Source organism: Haliaeetus leucocephalus, unplaced genomic scaffold, assembly GCF_000737465.1.
Source record: "Haliaeetus leucocephalus isolate CR32 unplaced genomic scaffold, Haliaeetus_leucocephalus-4.0 Scaffold751, whole genome shotgun sequence".
Taxonomy (NCBI): domain Eukaryota; kingdom Metazoa; phylum Chordata; class Aves; order Accipitriformes; family Accipitridae; genus Haliaeetus; species Haliaeetus leucocephalus.
The window spans coordinates 5,759,267-5,775,228 of record NW_010973187.1 but is presented as its reverse complement, the minus strand read 5'-3'; the positions used below and the strand labels follow the sequence as shown (position 1 = coordinate 5,775,228).

Genomic DNA, 15,962 nt, shown 5'->3' with positions numbered 1-15,962 from the left:
TTTTTTCAAGAAAATCTTAAAAATGTGACTCGACATGCCAATTATGTAAAAAATTAAACCCTATGATAAATATAAAAATAAACCCTATATATACCTATGCATAAATCCCATCAGAAAACAATCCATAACATCCAACTTAGATCAGTATCACAGCCCTCACTTTGCAGCTTTGATAAGACAACCCAATGTTATATCATAATAATTTTAGCCTAGCCAGTATCTAACTAACAGGATTTATTTGTTGTAATAGGTCAATTTAGTATAACAAGTTCAACTTGAAAAGCCCAGCTTCTAGAACAACTAATTTAACTTCCTGTACAGGAAATAGGCTTATTGGAAGGCATTGCTGGTATTTTCTGTGGAAAGAACACAAGATAACCAGAAAAATGTATCTGCAATGCCTCTTTCATGACCATATGCAATGATTCTTAAGAGAACCATACGCCAGTTTGGCACTGTAATTCAGGAAAGAAAACATTCACTTACCGCAGTGTGACTGGAAAACCTGTGGCTTGACTACCTGATTGCAGATATTGCACACTACAAGATAGAAATCATCATGAGCTGGATAATGGCCAAATAAGTGCATATCTGTGGGAAAGTTAAAAATATATACAAGAATTAGAAATTATGCTTTAAATATATATTAAGAAAAAAAATTGAAAATACTCTAGGGCCACTACTGTTATATTAAGTTATACAAAGCAAATTTATATACTGCTCCATAAGAGCTAGTTACTATGCTAAAGAGATACATCTTTTTCCTCTTCTGCGTTTCAAGGTCCTATACTAATGCTGCAGTCTCATCCCTCAGTCTGAGTCAGAACACAGGCAGCAACACCTTTGTCTTAACACTCACTGCCAAGAAGGGGAATAAGCATTTCTGTACTGGTCAACTGTTGAAACAGTAAAAGAATACGTCTTTTAAAATGTCTGCCTAAAGATCCATTTAGAAAACATGGTACACAGGTTATGCTCCTTGTTACAATATTCCAAGCTTGACTACAGATTGCTAGAGAAAGTCTCCTGCTTAAAAGCTAGTTATAGTAACCAAGGTCAAGGATCCTACAGCTTAAAATACAGCCAGGAATGTCACCCCTGTTTTGAACCAGATGTCATGACATTAAATTTCTGATTCTGTGTTAATGTCCCTCCTAGTTCAAATGCCCTGCTCTTTGTTTTCCCAACAAAAAACTCTGGGAAGAGACAAAGTTGGCTAATAAGGTATTTCTCAGTGACGGCATGAGGAATTTCACGAAATCAAAAGGTGGGTACAGTCAGATGATGACAGGCACTCGTCCCTCTCAGCTGAAACACATAATGCTACACACACATTCTTAAGCCATTACAAACACAGAGTAAAATGGGCTTAAATTACTACTGAAGGCCTCAGAGCTCTAACATTACAAGCGAGGTAACTTACTTCATTCTGCATTGCTATAACAAGAACAAGCACACATACTCATCTACCGCAGCTCAGCTTAGAGGGCAGAAACTCCAGTCACTTTTAGGCACTTTGGTGTGATCATGTCACCACGCCCAGTGTTGTTAACGAAGGTGTTGCTGCACTAGTAACTCCGTGCTGAGTATCGGCCGCACAGATCACGCTACCTCTCAGAACAGGGCAGTGACATCTTTATTTAAAGATGTCGTAAAATCGCATTCCAGTGTTACTCAGCAGCATCCAAAATCTATTACAGACCTTGCAAATGTGGCTTCTGACTCAGACTGAAGTATCAACCTGGCACCTTTTAAACAGGAGGAAAAATGAGAAGACCCTCAGCAAAGACAAACATGCACAACAGCAGCTATGCTTGATAAACATCAACAACTAAATCCTACTTCTCCAATAAGTCGTATTTTTCTTTAAAAATAGTGATTTCTTTCAAAAAGTGACTCAAGCTGGTACCTTATTTCATTAGTTCTTAACCAAAGCAAATATTTTGGCCCTAGAACTACTTTTATAAGTAATTCTGCACTGGCCTGTACTGCTGTGTAAGTACCATCACTGCTTATAGTGGCAGTACTTGGCATGATGAACTGCAAAGTGTCTTCAGTCCCCGAAAACCTCACAGAGGAACAGGGCACCCCTCTCACAGTAATTCAGGCTACTTACAAGTACATCAGTACAAACAGGCTCATTCAAGCATCCTTGGGCACAAACCAGCACCACCGACCTGCAGGTATTTGACAGTCTGATACAACGCGCCTTGTTCCTTTATCCTCTGAAAACCAAAAGCCTCTCTCTATGTCACTGCCTGTACCAGGCTATGAAATCCAGTTGAAAGGTTAACCTATCATGACCCCTTTGCAGGGCTAGTCTTGGACTAACAAAGCCTTTAAATGTATTACAGCCAGATGAATGCAATCAACACATTCAACTTGAATTTAAAAGAACAGCAGTGGTGAGGTATAAACTCCTTTGGTAATTTCTTGGTATAGTTAGTGTTAGTAATGATGAAGCCAAAACTGCAGTTAGATTAAATCAAATCCTCCTTACCAGTAAGACAAACAAACAAACCCCTAAGCAGGCACTACGTCTGGCCTGCTTATTTTATTTCTTGTTTTAGTGTGGTAAGTCAGTGATCTTAAAAATCAGTTTACATTGGCAATTCTTAGCCAAGGATATTTTTGATCAGAACCTACAGATTTCCACTAATAGCACTGTAAACTCCACAGAAAGGAGTATTTCTTCCAGGTATAATTTGACACAAAGTCTCAGCTTGAAAACATGCATTTAATTAGTTATGAAATATCTAAAAAATGGTTAAGACATCTCAACAACTTCAAACATTTTTTTCTGTTGTTTGAATGGTCCGGTGACAATCTTCTTACGAAAACATGCAGACTTTGCCCTTTACAAATACTTACTTAACAAAAAGTTACAACTTTTTTCCATTTTGAATTCCTTAAGTCCATTTAACCTTCACAGCTTTGTATACTAGCCTTTAAAATATGCCCAGCTCTCAGGTGTATGAAGTTTGGCTGGGTCTGAGTCTGAGTTTTTATGAAGTCTGGCTGCAGGGAGTAACTTATAAAAACACATAAGGTATTAATACTGGAGAAACCTATGCAAGGACATAGATGGAATAGGAAATCAGGTTAGTTCACAGATCACAAAATCATCTACGTTTTCACCAGGCACTGTCAAGGAGACAGAGCAGTGAAGGAAAAGTTCTGGTACCTGCAAGCTCGCTGCACAACCCTTGCCAACAGCACTGCACCTAACAGGTAAAGAGCACCATTCGAATTTTGATGACACAGAGGCGGCAGAAGTTGATATGCAAAGAAACTGCACAAACATATAGGAGAATGCACCAAAATGCTGCCGCGAGAAACACAGCATCCAAACAATGCACAGACGCAGAGTAAGTGACATCCTGAAGCAGTGCTTTGGAAATTTTTTCATTTTGCAGATGCCTAGAAATAGCCAGCCCAGTGGAGGTGCAAGCGCCTAGCATAAATGTGAGTCTTCTGATATAAATTGAAGTTATTAGCTACCTATCAAAAGTCCACTTAAATTAATCCAAGAATCTCAAGAACACAAGACCACAGGTTGGAAATCAGAAATAAGAATCACACTACACAAATAAATTGTTGTTACTGAAACAGAATAGCTAAAAAACTTAAATTAAACACTATCAGACTGAATTCCTTAAAAACCTCACTATGCAGGAGTTTGTAAAAGCGGAAAATTCATCAAGTCCAAACAGGTTCAACTAACTCTATTAGTTCATCGATATTAACAAGATTGGTACAAATCACATTTTCACGATTAAACTCATGATTTGTAAGCACACACACAGTATATATAAATTACTTTTTAATTAAAACTGTATGAAGCATTAATACTGTCTCACTAGTAATTCCAACTGGGGACACATCTTACTAGGTGTAATAATATTACAAATGCACTCCAGATCAGAGAATTTACAATGAAGAAAGCAAGGAAAGTTTGAAATGAGAAAAAAAGCAGAAAATATAAACAACTACATATCTTTTTATACATGTTTTCTTGTTTTTAGTAAGAATAGTTCAATGCTACCACGTCCTACTCAAAGTGACCAGGACTGAAGGGTTATTCTGGACACTGCTATCATTCTTAGATCAGATTACAGCCCTTTGACAATCTCGGCCCTGTATGTGCAGCAGGAAAGGCAATGGCCTCTCCAAACAAAAATTTATCTTCTAAAGGCAACACTCACACCTCCCTGCCTGCGTAGTCGGCAGCAATGGTGATAAGCTTTTCAGGAATGGTTAATTTTGGAGAAGAAAACAGTTCTCTCCAAAGTTAGCTCAGGAAAGACTTCTTCATGGAAAAAGGTAAGACTACTGAAGAAGACAGCAGATAATCAGTGAACAAGGTGAGCAACTATCAAATAGCACTGAAATAATTATCAGAGTACAAAAAGAACAGGGAGGGACAGAAGAGCAACTGCAAAGAGTATTTATTTTCTACCAAAACTTGGGTCCCCCCTAAAAGGGAAACAAAGTGACCAAGGTCTGCATGACTCACCCCAGACCAGCATGGTGATCTCTACCAAAGCCTGTGATCTGCTTGCTCTCTATGTGCAAATACAGATAGCTACAAGTCTGAGACAGAAAGAGCTGCCCAGCCCATCTGGTAAGTAAAAGCAGTCCACAGTCCACATCACAGTTACCTCATTTTACTGGAAGATTCTTTCAGTAGACTCTTGATGGCAAGAAAGAACAGATAACTTATTTTCTAGTACCCACATGCTTTGCGGAAGTGCTATCTATACATACCCCACTCCTTGCAGTACTGAATCGTCGTCCCCTCAAAATGAAATCTTTTGGCCAGCCATGTCTGTTGATACTGTACAGCAACAAAAGCCTTGCTTGAAAATGAGCTGTTCGACTAACAGGATGCGAGAGTGTCCCATATCATGTGAAAAATACGCAAGATAGGTGGAAATCAGAGACAGTGAATGCTGACTGTAGGAAATAATGACTTTCCTAGATTACAATCTTAAACCAAATGTTACTTTGTGTATACTTTGCTATGGCACTTGGAAAAGAAATATAACGTCTGCTTATAGTTTTTATATTACTAACATTTGCAAATAAAAAGACAGCTGTAGCCATATGACATAGTTTTGTAAAACATCAGCTTGGTAAAATGTGCATTAAAAACACAAATACCATAGAAGCAAAAGAAAATGTTGCTTCTGCAAATTGTGGCACAAACACAAAAATGCAGGTGTCAGATACGACTTTTTATCTTGTCCAATAACACACACAAAGGAATTATTTTTAGCAACAGTCAGATAACTTACGTGAAGTTCCTTCTCTATTATTATACAATTCATAATCATCTACACACAACTGTATAATAAAACAGAAGCTAGAAATAATCTAAAACATTCTTCCACTGCAGAACTGAGGCTGTCAAACAGTAAGACCTCACAATATTGCGTAGGAAATTAAATTTTTAACAACGATCTTTTGCTATAAATTATACACACTTTAAACATTCTCTTATATATCTGTTGCTCTCCTAAATATACACACAAAGTCTGCTTTGAAAAATACTAGTTTATGTGTAAAGAGAGAGAAGGACGGGGAGAAGGGGAGAGAGAAAGACTATTCAAGACACACTGGTTTAAAACTAACAAAGAAAAGCAAAAAAATAAAAAAAGGCAATGGCAAAAATGGCAATAGACAAAACCAAATCCATATGGTTTCTGCACCTCCTGGAAATACAGATTTTTAAATTCTGTGTCTAGAAATGTGCTCAGTATTTCCCTCTTGTTCCACAGAAGTGACAAATCCATCCATCATTCAAAAATGGAGGAATGCACAAAATCTTTCAGTGTATTAGATTACTTTCACATTTGAGATTACTTAAAAAACTAAGTAATTTGGTGAATTGAAACTTGAAACTAAAACAAAAAAAGACATCTTCAGGGTATTACTCGGACAGCAGTTAAACATGCTTGCATAGACAGGATAGTCTTATTTTAGAAATAAATGTCACACTTTCCATTTAACATCAGCTTTATTCTCCCCCAAGTATGGTTTTCCTTTAGTTTTCCTTTTTTACACAAAAACCAGTAAGTTGCTTCAGTAATTAGTTAGCCAGTATAAATTGCATTTTACCCCCGAAAATGCCAGAGTCACAGTTGCAATTAATCACAGAACAATTTAAGCTGAAAGAGATCACTGGATGTCATTTACTCCGAGCCCCTGCTCAAATCATGGCTAACTTCAGGGTCAGAACCACAAAGTACTGCTCAAGCTCGTTTCTCTTCTGATGGAAAAATGCAGGTCATGGCTGAAGTAACCATGAAATTGAGGAAAAAGTAAAAATTAAAATATTCAGGACAGAACTAACAAAGGGCCAAACACAATTGTCCTGAGTCCCAACTGCTGTCCTTTGGGTGTTAACACGAAGAACCGAAGATTCTGCATGCTAAAAAAATCAAGTGATTAATGAGAAGAAAACAGAAATACTGACCGTTTCAACAACAGCAATAATAAATGAAACACAACAGTGGCAAAGGAAAAAAAAATGCAGGGAAAAAACAGCAAACAGACTTAACAAGAGTCAGAGTGGCAAAGAGTCAAGGTGATGACACCTTTAAACCAGGCCAGTAACTTCGAATGGTATGCTGCCTCCCAGGTTAGAGCAATCATGAGGATGCTGGCTATGCTAAAGAATGTTGGGTATTTTTCATTAATTATAGTTTATACAGGAAATACTACCCCCAATGACTTGGAAAGATTTTGTACTACACTGCATTATCTATGCATTTTGAAACTGTATTGAAGATGGAAGTGGTGCCTTCCATTCCCAAAGACCCGTAACAAAAGAAAAAACAAAAAAGTTCATAATTGGGAATTAGCGATCTAAACAAATATTGTGGATTAACAGTATCTGCTACCTTTTGTAACAACAATCTGTTTGGAAAGGATTATAAAGTAAGCTACACACCACTGACATTGCTATTTTGCAAAAGACATTATATATATATTAAAAAACAAACCAAAACAAAAAAACATGGGGAAAAAAAATCACAAAGCTTTTCTTCCACAATTCTGAAGACTTTTATGAAATTTATGTAGGCTATTTGCTATCCCAGTCTAAAATAATTTTGCAACACAGGACCAGAATTGCCTGGGCTACCAGATTAACACATCACAAGAATACTGGAAGAGAAAACCCAAAACTCACAGGTCTAGAAAGTATGCTGTGTACCTGTGACACCAAGAAATCTCAGCTTTTCACATCTTAAGATATCTAGAGGATAAGACAGTAGCTAATGTAAGTTTTTCCTCCTTGAAAAACCTACTTCTTGAGTCTTGCTTATATGGAGGCACACAGCCCCTTACCTCCTGGAACAGGCAGAAGACAGCTCATCTGCCTATGGAGTCTTTATTTCACTCTCTGTACACAACTCGGATAAAATACAGCCTCCAAAACTGAATAACTAGTTAAGTGCTCAGCTACCTTTTTGTGTTTGCAAAGGCATTTAATAGCTTCTGTAACAATCTTCTTTCTGTAACACCGTACAACACTGAAAATAAATGTTGTTTTGCAATTTTCTGCAATTCCACGAGAATTTAAACTGATCAATGTTAGGCACTGGTATGGTCCTTTTTGATTCCAAGCTTCATATTCCTGCCCCTCCCTTGTGCTTGTACCATCAATTAACTGATTACACAAGGAGCCAAATTCAAGACAACTCTGAACCAGGAGCAAAGTAACGACAGGAAGGACAAAACAAAACAGGAAAAGGTTTTCTGACAGTTTAATTCCATGAGCTGCTCCACTGCAGAACCTGATGAATGCTACTGCTTGCGAAAGTGAGGGGAAAGAAATGCAGAGCCCAGAACTGGAGAGCAGGAGGACTAACAGGACCAAGACCAATTAAAACCACTGTGGAGCAGCAGTGCCTCTCTAGCTCATGCTGAAATCTTGTCACACGGGTATCTGTGCAATATTAAAGGAAGACACTTGGCTCCAAAAGAAACTTTGTAAAAATAAGGCTACTTGTTTCTCAGTTAAAGATAGCAGTAGAAAAATTTATTTATTTGTACTGTATAAAAACATTCAGAAGCGTATCATCTCCTTTTACGTAATTCTTTATGTTTCTAACACTTGATATTACTGAACTAATCTTTAAAACCAGGCTCCCACTTCACCATTTAACTTTTCAGTTATATTGTGCAATGTAACCAGACAGGTTAACTTTTACCTTTTCAGTTCCTAAACACACCGGCTTTCCTACCTGTCCTTCATTTAAACAGCCTCCTCATTTCTGATGTGAAGGGTGTAGGTAATACAACTAAGAAACCAGTGCACATTTAAGAGAGGGTCATAAACCACTGAGGTCTGTTTGGATGGTTATGAGAATTTTGGTTAACACTTTCTTTTTAGTTTATCATCAGAGTTTAAACTACAGGGCAAATACAAACATTAAAGCTGCTAAAATATATTAATAAAGTTTAGTGAACATTTGCATTTGGCCCCTGCAGCCCAGGGCTGGAGTGACAGGGGATGGTCCTGGAAAGGACCAGCTGGAGCAAAGACAGACCGTTCACTGCCTTGGCCATGCTCTGCACTGTCCCTTCTCTTGCAAGTCCTCATGGAAGAATTTGGAGAGTGCAACAAGGCTAAAAGGCAAGGCAAAGTACAGTTTAGCAGGGTGACAGGCAATAAAACCCATGCTTGTAATTCAAATGGACATCATTCAATTACACAATATTTAGTTTTAAGTAGGTAAGTGTAATCATAACGTATGAACATGAGGCAATTGTAACAACTCTGGTAACATCAAACTATTGCCTACAAAATTATAACTGTTCTTACATTTCTCTTTAATTATTAGATTACACTTCAGGGAAATTATCTCAAGGAGCATGCTCCTCATGAACCTGGATTTTGAGCTGCCTCTGATTTTACATATAACAACATATTCCAGGAACTAGAGCAACTGTTTACAAAGTGTACTATTACAGAACTGCACAAAGCCAATACCCAGAAGAAAATCCTGTTATGTGGTAAAATAGAGACCAGTTAAGCATATTAAGGTCCAAAGACAGAAACAAAAGAAAAAAACCCAAAACCTTCCACACATCAAATAACTTGCCTCAAAAATCAAGGTGAGCAAAATACAAGGAAGAAATAGGCTTTCATGTGTTTAAAAGCAAGCTAGAAGAGTCATGTAAATGTAGACAGTATCTTCAATTAGACCAACAGGTAAATAGTTAGATCTGGCTTCTGGGCTTTAAGGAGATGTGTGCCCCAAAATTTCTCTATTTTCCCTACCAGCTACAGTGAGTCTAGCTAGAGATATCACCTCCAGCTCCAAATTTCATCTTGCATATGTCTGGAAATCTTCAGGACAGGAACAGTATTATTAAGTGACAGCAAAATTAAATTACTGAGGGCAAGGATACATTAAAAGATACATTATTTATAAAGATCCAGACTACGCACTCTGTGTCCAGAAACGGAAGTGACATCCCATTTGTAGAACATATAGCATAACCTTCCCCAGACTCCTAAGTATGGAGAGCACGGCAAAGAAGTCCTGATAAGGAGACTTTCTCACCCTGCAGAAACAGTGAATTTCTCTTAGATGCTCACATATATCACTATCAAAAACCTTGGAGGGTGAGCGTGGCTGCACACAGGTGTGCATACAAAGGACAGAGAATGTGTAAGAGGATTTTAAGTCTCTGCATTAGACTTCTGATTTCTCAACTTCCCACAGGCAGGCATATAGGGAAGAATGGCTGGAAATCATCTTCATTTCCCTCATAATTCAAAGTGAACATCATGCACCTTGACTAGAGAGTCTCCACGAACCACTATATAGCTACAGAACAATTCTTCCTTCCTTGAACATCTATCAAGAGAAGTCTTGCTGCAAATGAGACTTGTCAGCACAAGTAGTATCCTTCATGGATGATGGGACTAAATTTCAGCTCAGATTGATGTATGGCTCTCCTGAATTAGATGTTTGACCTTTAGCAACTGTTAGAGGGTTGCACCGCATACATACTCTCCCAGAGACTTCTACAGCAGGTGGACTCTGCCAGCTTCTCTGCTGGGAGAGCATACCTTGACACAGGAAGAGATGTCAGGTCTGCAAGTTAACTACAGTAACTCACAGAAATACGCAGTGTTTCAGCTTTTGATTTTCTGCCATAAAATGGTTAAGCTTTCTGATGCCTAGCCAAATAAACTAAAGAGGCAAGGAAACAACATGAACATACTGGTCCTGCAAAAGTAGTAAGGTGAAGATCTGGAGATATCAAATGCTGGTTGAAATATATGGGGTCTTTTTATTTTTTTTCCCCAGTATTGCATATATTTCTAAGCTACAGAAGTACTCAGGCTATGCAGAGGGTACATGGGACCCCTTCTTGGCTTTCACCTTTGGCATTACAACAGCTGATGATTGCCACAGGGCAATAGCTTGGTATTGCTGTTCTTCATTAGTGGAGTGAGCCATCCTTGTTGGAGCCTGAGACATTAATGGGTTTCAGAAAAGCATACTGGACTTCTGCAAGTCATTAGAGTCCTGAAAATCCAATTATATTAGTCTGTTTAGAGCCAAAGATGAAAACACAGTATCAGTGACAATTAAGGAATCTTTTGCTGGAAGATGGGTCATTCAAATACTCCAGCCACAGATTTAACTTTTTGATAGTCTGGCACCAAGGGTTTGGCTAAGGATGCTAATGGGGAAGGAGACTTCTTCCCTTTTATCTGTGATTAAGACCATCGTCTTTAAACCTCTACAGCTGTACTAGTATCCATCCAAACACAGGTGATTTTCAAGACTGCCAGGACTGGCACCAATTCAGCCAACAAGGCAAACAGCATTTGAAGGAGCAGAAAAAAGGATTTTCAAGTCCTTCAGAGCAAAACCTGCAGAATTTGAAGGAGACAGCTCTGCTTGACAGATGGGAAAACATACCTACTTTATGGTAACAGAGAATAATTATTCTTTCAGGAAGTTGTCTATATACAAGGTATTGTGGTTTATTACACAGCCTGTATTAATGCAGGTTATAGGCTGGTACCAGTGGACCTGGATCTGCCTAAATCTTGCTCTCTGAGGGCAGATTTAGTTGGAAGAACACTGCTAACACTTGCACCCTGCATAGCAGTCTGCTGCTTCTCTTCACATCTTGGGTTGTTACAAGGCTTCCCTGTCCCTTTTGTCATGAGGTTGATCTTTCTTTCTGAGCTTCTTGCTCAGCACTTGGTTTGATCCCATTTGGTGCTAGACTTACATAAGCAGCAAAGCTGAGTCCAGAGGATGGTGATCAGATCACAGCAGTTACAACAAAAGATAAAGAAAAAAAGTTGAAAATGGGTATGTTTAACTTCAGCTTAGTAGTAACATAAGATATTCACCAAGTACAATCTTGCTGTCATGAAATGAAACTAGAGGAGAGCTGCAACTGTTATCACCCCCCTCCTGACTTTGTACAGGGAAGACTTCAGCTTTCCAAGTCTGTGAAAATACTTGGTCTCACATATGAGAGTGGCATGCACTACTGCACTGGGACCAGCAGCAACATCTACTCCCCAGAACCTGTTCCATGTACAGAAGACATTTCGTCCTTACAGGACACCAATTAAGACTTTTTAAATTAAATAAGAATGCAAGAATTTTCATTCTGAAGAAAATGCAGGTCTCTCTCTACTCCAAAGCAAATCTTGCAAATATCTTTTAATGTTCAAATTTAGTTAACAATTGCTAGCCAACTACCTCAGAGAACAAAATGAGCTCTTGTGAGGTTATTAGAATAGCTGAGGAACAGCCAGAGTGACCAGAGAAATTTATTTAGCTCTTAGTTCACCATAAATGTCGCTTCTGATTGTGGCTGACTGAAGAGGTGAGAAGATAGCATAAACTATTGTCAATTTGTCTTCTGTATCACAGCACAATAACCCTAAGGGTTCACTTCAATCAATCATCATCAATAAAAATTTACTAATGATGCAGGTATGCTATTACTTGATTTCAAACCAGCAGGGTTTCTACATGGACTTAGTGCAAAGACCTGAAGCTTTTCCGTTGTGCAAGTCAAAATAAATACTTGAAATCAAAATGAATTAATAACCCATCTGCAAACTACACAATAGTACATCTGTACTACAGATCATCTTTACACTGGGTCATGGTGAGTACTAAAGTGTTTCTTCCTTATTTTTCCCCATTTGCTAAAACCATAGCTTCAATGATCTTATGTTAAGCGATCAAATATTAAGAGATCTGAAAAATAAAGTTTGAAAGGAAAATAACTTTTCTGATTTTTTTTTTTACTTTTTTTTAAAGGAAATGTTGAATAAAACTGTATTAGGGACTACTGAATGTGGAGCAAAAAAAGCCAGAAATCTTTTAAATACAATTGATTTGTAATACTTTATTTTAGTAATCCATCATTTGGAGTGCTAGTAATGAAATACTACAAGGATTGCAGGTTTTCTTCTTTCATTTTCTTGTCAATGCACACTAACAAAAAGATGCTATCTATGTGGTAAAACAGTCCTCAGGAGAAAAACCTCTCGACTGAAAAACCCTTTCACTCCTATTTCTTCTGTGCAGACTTCCATGAAACAGACTTTAATCCTCCAACTGGTGTTTTCTTCATAAACACTCAGCAAGATACAACTGGCACTCACATGCTAGCCTGCAAAGCTGTTATTATCTTCTGCAGAAGAACGACTTCGGTTTAAGGCAGTAAAACTGGACTGAAGGAGAGAGCTGGCTTAATTCCTGGCTCCCAAACAACATTCTTGCATGACCCTGATTAGATTTTTCTGTGCCTCAGTATCCCATCCCTAAAATCAGGATAATATGCTCTTTGTCTGCCCTGCCTGTTTAGATTGCAGCCTTTCAGTATTCTCTTACTATTTGTCCATACACTGCAGCCACAATGGGGCCCTTCATTTTGGCTGGGACCTCACTATGACTATAGAATAAGCAATGAATAAGATAACTTTCAGTATGTTTTAGAAGCAGAGTGTGACAATTGGGATGCTATCACAAAGATTTATTAAAGAAGTCTTAATAATGTTTAAAGGAGCATTTTCATATCCAAGTGGCATATATATAACTGCAGCAAATATTCTTTGTTGACATTTTCAAATAAAACTTTTGTTATGCATTCTTTACAGAAATCCTACTTTTTTTGAGTAAGAATATCAGTTATTAAGGGTTGAAAGAAGTCCTATAAAAATGAAATTTTCACACCTTTCTAGCCCAGCTTTTTAGTAACAAGATTATTATTGTTATTATAATAAAAAATTAGTAATAAAGATAGCATCATCAGGAAAATATTTCTCAGACAATGACTAATGAGTATACCCTTCTAATTTTTCTAGCAGGGAAAATGATGAGTAAACGAGCAAAAAACACTGAGAAAAATAAAACCCCTAATCTCATCTATGTCATTTTACAAAATGCTAAGTATCTCATTGCTTGTCCATGTACAGGAAGAATGGACCTATATGCTGTTCCCATTTCATCAAGTGTTGTTATGGGTGCCTTTACTGCTGTCGGAGTATCCATTACTGCTGAGGAGAGTCAGTATTTCTTTAGACTCCACAACTCTGCCATCAGAAAACTCACAGAAAACTGAAATCTAGCTCCTCTTCTCCCACACTGCTCTGTACAATTTTACAATCAAGTTACTATTTCTTTATGACAAATAAGAAAAAACCCTGTTGTTTCAGTAGACCTAAGACAAAGATGCTATGTCCAGTAAAAGTGCAAGTTTGGTGTACATCATCTCTCACTACTAGGTTGCTACTTTAAAGCAGATCGCTAACGATTAGTACTGTCCATTAAATATTTGGTGACCACTGTATACCTAAATTTGTTAAGAATAAGTTTGCCAACAGACAAAATCACAGCTAGATCCAGGACATCACTGGTACCCTATAACAGAAATGGACCTAATCTTTAGCAAATCACATCATAAGATACTATGAGGGAATTTGCTGTTTACCTGCTCTATAGCCAATTTCAACTTCTGGGTCTGTCAGTTCTTCAGAAGCATAGCTAAAATAAAGCCAAACATAACTAAATATCTAAATACTTTGCATCTCAAAGCAATCAGAAGAACACTCTGAAACTAATGAGTCATAACATTTAGAACATATATGTACTTTACAAGCAAAACAATCTGCAGCATTCAAAAGCTGACTGAACAAATTAAAGAGGGCGCTTTCTACACAGCCACGTGTATCAATTTCTATTTTTTTCCCAATAATTGCCTGGCTTTTTCCAATCCCCAAGTCCATTGCCAAAGGTACTTCTGTTTTGTTAGTTCACTTCCCTGTTCAACAAAAGCCAAGGGCAAGAACATCTTTTAATTTAAGAACTCTCTTCTCACCCAAGATGGAAGGTGTCTGCTCATTCTTAATCAACAGCTGGATATTGAAATGAAAATGAAAACGTATTGTCTAAAAGGACACAATTCTTGTGCCAATTCTCTGTGCTTCTTCTGTATTGCCTCTTACACCTATAACAGCACCTTTCTTCAGGAATATTGCCTCTCATGTAACTTGTCTCTCCTAGAAGTTACTTTCAGATAGACTTTCAATAAGATCATCTTTTTCCTTCACACAATTCCAAATGAAATGGATTTTGTTCTCTTTCTTGCTGGTGTGCAGATCAAGGTTCTGCTTAAAGTGCTCAACTGCACTTTTTTTCAGTTAGAGGACTTTATGCCAAAGAAAAATATATGAGAAAAAGTTCATTAATGGATAACAGCATATGGAAATATGAATGAGAAACTTTTTAAGCAAAGTCCAAACATACAAAAACTCTACCTCATGACCACTTAGACAAAACAGTTAAAACAGACAATAATACCTCCTGCAGATTGAAGAGCAGTCTTTAGTTCCACTAACATACAACTCTAGAAAATAGCTTTCTTGTTTTAAGAATTCTGCTCTCAAGGGAATAATTATCCTTGCAAGTACAATCAGTCAAATATTTTTACTGTCTGAAGAAGCATACATACCTCATCAGCTCTTACACTGAGATTTATGTAGTACACTTACATGCACACCACAAATATTTTCCAGGATAGGAATATGCTCCTACTAGTTAAACATGTTAAGTATAGACAAACTAGTCTGGCAATGCAGCACTTTGTATCGGTACAGTAGTCTCTTCCCTATTCCAGAGGATAAAAGCACAGTTTTGCTAGACTAACCAAGTCCACGCCAAGAGCCTGCTGCATACCTCAGGGAGCATTCTTACCTCCAAGAGACACAACCCTTACAGAAGAACATGGTCACGAAGGGCTTGGGACAGTACAAGTCTATATGCCACTGAAGTGTCCATCAAATCTTCAGTCTGAACTTCCTGAAGCATATGTACACGCCACATTCAGAGGCATTCCCTTCCTTCCCGCTCCCTCCTTGTTCCAGCAGTGCTACTAACAAAATTACAGTTTGTCACAGGTACAGGATCAACCACAATTTAAAGCCTCAAAATAAAGCTCTGCAGTTAAAGCGATCACCCTATAAAGGCGCAAACTCCGCTACCAAGACACACTCATGAGATTTGCTGCCATTAGATGAAAGAAAAATGAAAATTTTTTTTGTTGTTGCTACATCAGGCAAAAAAGGCCTTAAGAAACTTGAGGAGCTTTTACCAACTAAAGAATGAGCTAAAGAAACTATAAGTATTTCCCCTCTGAAATATCAGGATATTTCAGTTCTGAAGACTTCCAAAAAACTTACAGAGTGAGTCTAAAGAAACCTGCCCATCTAGTAGTACTGAAGCAGCAAAAGAAAGAAATGAAAAAGCAATGGAAGATACATGTGTTACTTCTATCTGTCAACAACAACAAAAAAGATCTGCACTTGTTATGCTGCACAGTACTTACTCCTAATACAAATCATCGATTTAATATTGTCACTCAAAGGCATACACACTAATATAATAAAGGTATTAATG

At 37.7% G+C, this 15,962-nt stretch overlaps 1 protein-coding gene across 7 annotated transcripts in view; it reads right to left on the bottom strand.

The window, feature by feature from the left end:
• The window catches only part of ATXN7L1 (ataxin 7-like 1), a 123,626-nt gene that overhangs the window by 81,471 nt on the left and 26,193 nt on the right, over positions 1-15,962 (bottom strand). For 5 of the 7 annotated variants that reach the window (XM_010580881.1, XM_010580889.1, XM_010580887.1 and 2 more), the window contains exon 2: positions 487-591. The exons of 1 other annotated variant lie outside the window; for it this stretch is intronic. In XM_010580881.1, coding sequence (XP_010579183.1) covers positions 487-591 — 105 coding nt within the window. Of the gene's footprint in view, positions 1-486; positions 592-2,889; positions 2,895-15,962 lie in introns of those variants that run through there. One more of the 7 variants, XM_010580880.1, reaches the window with a different exon arrangement.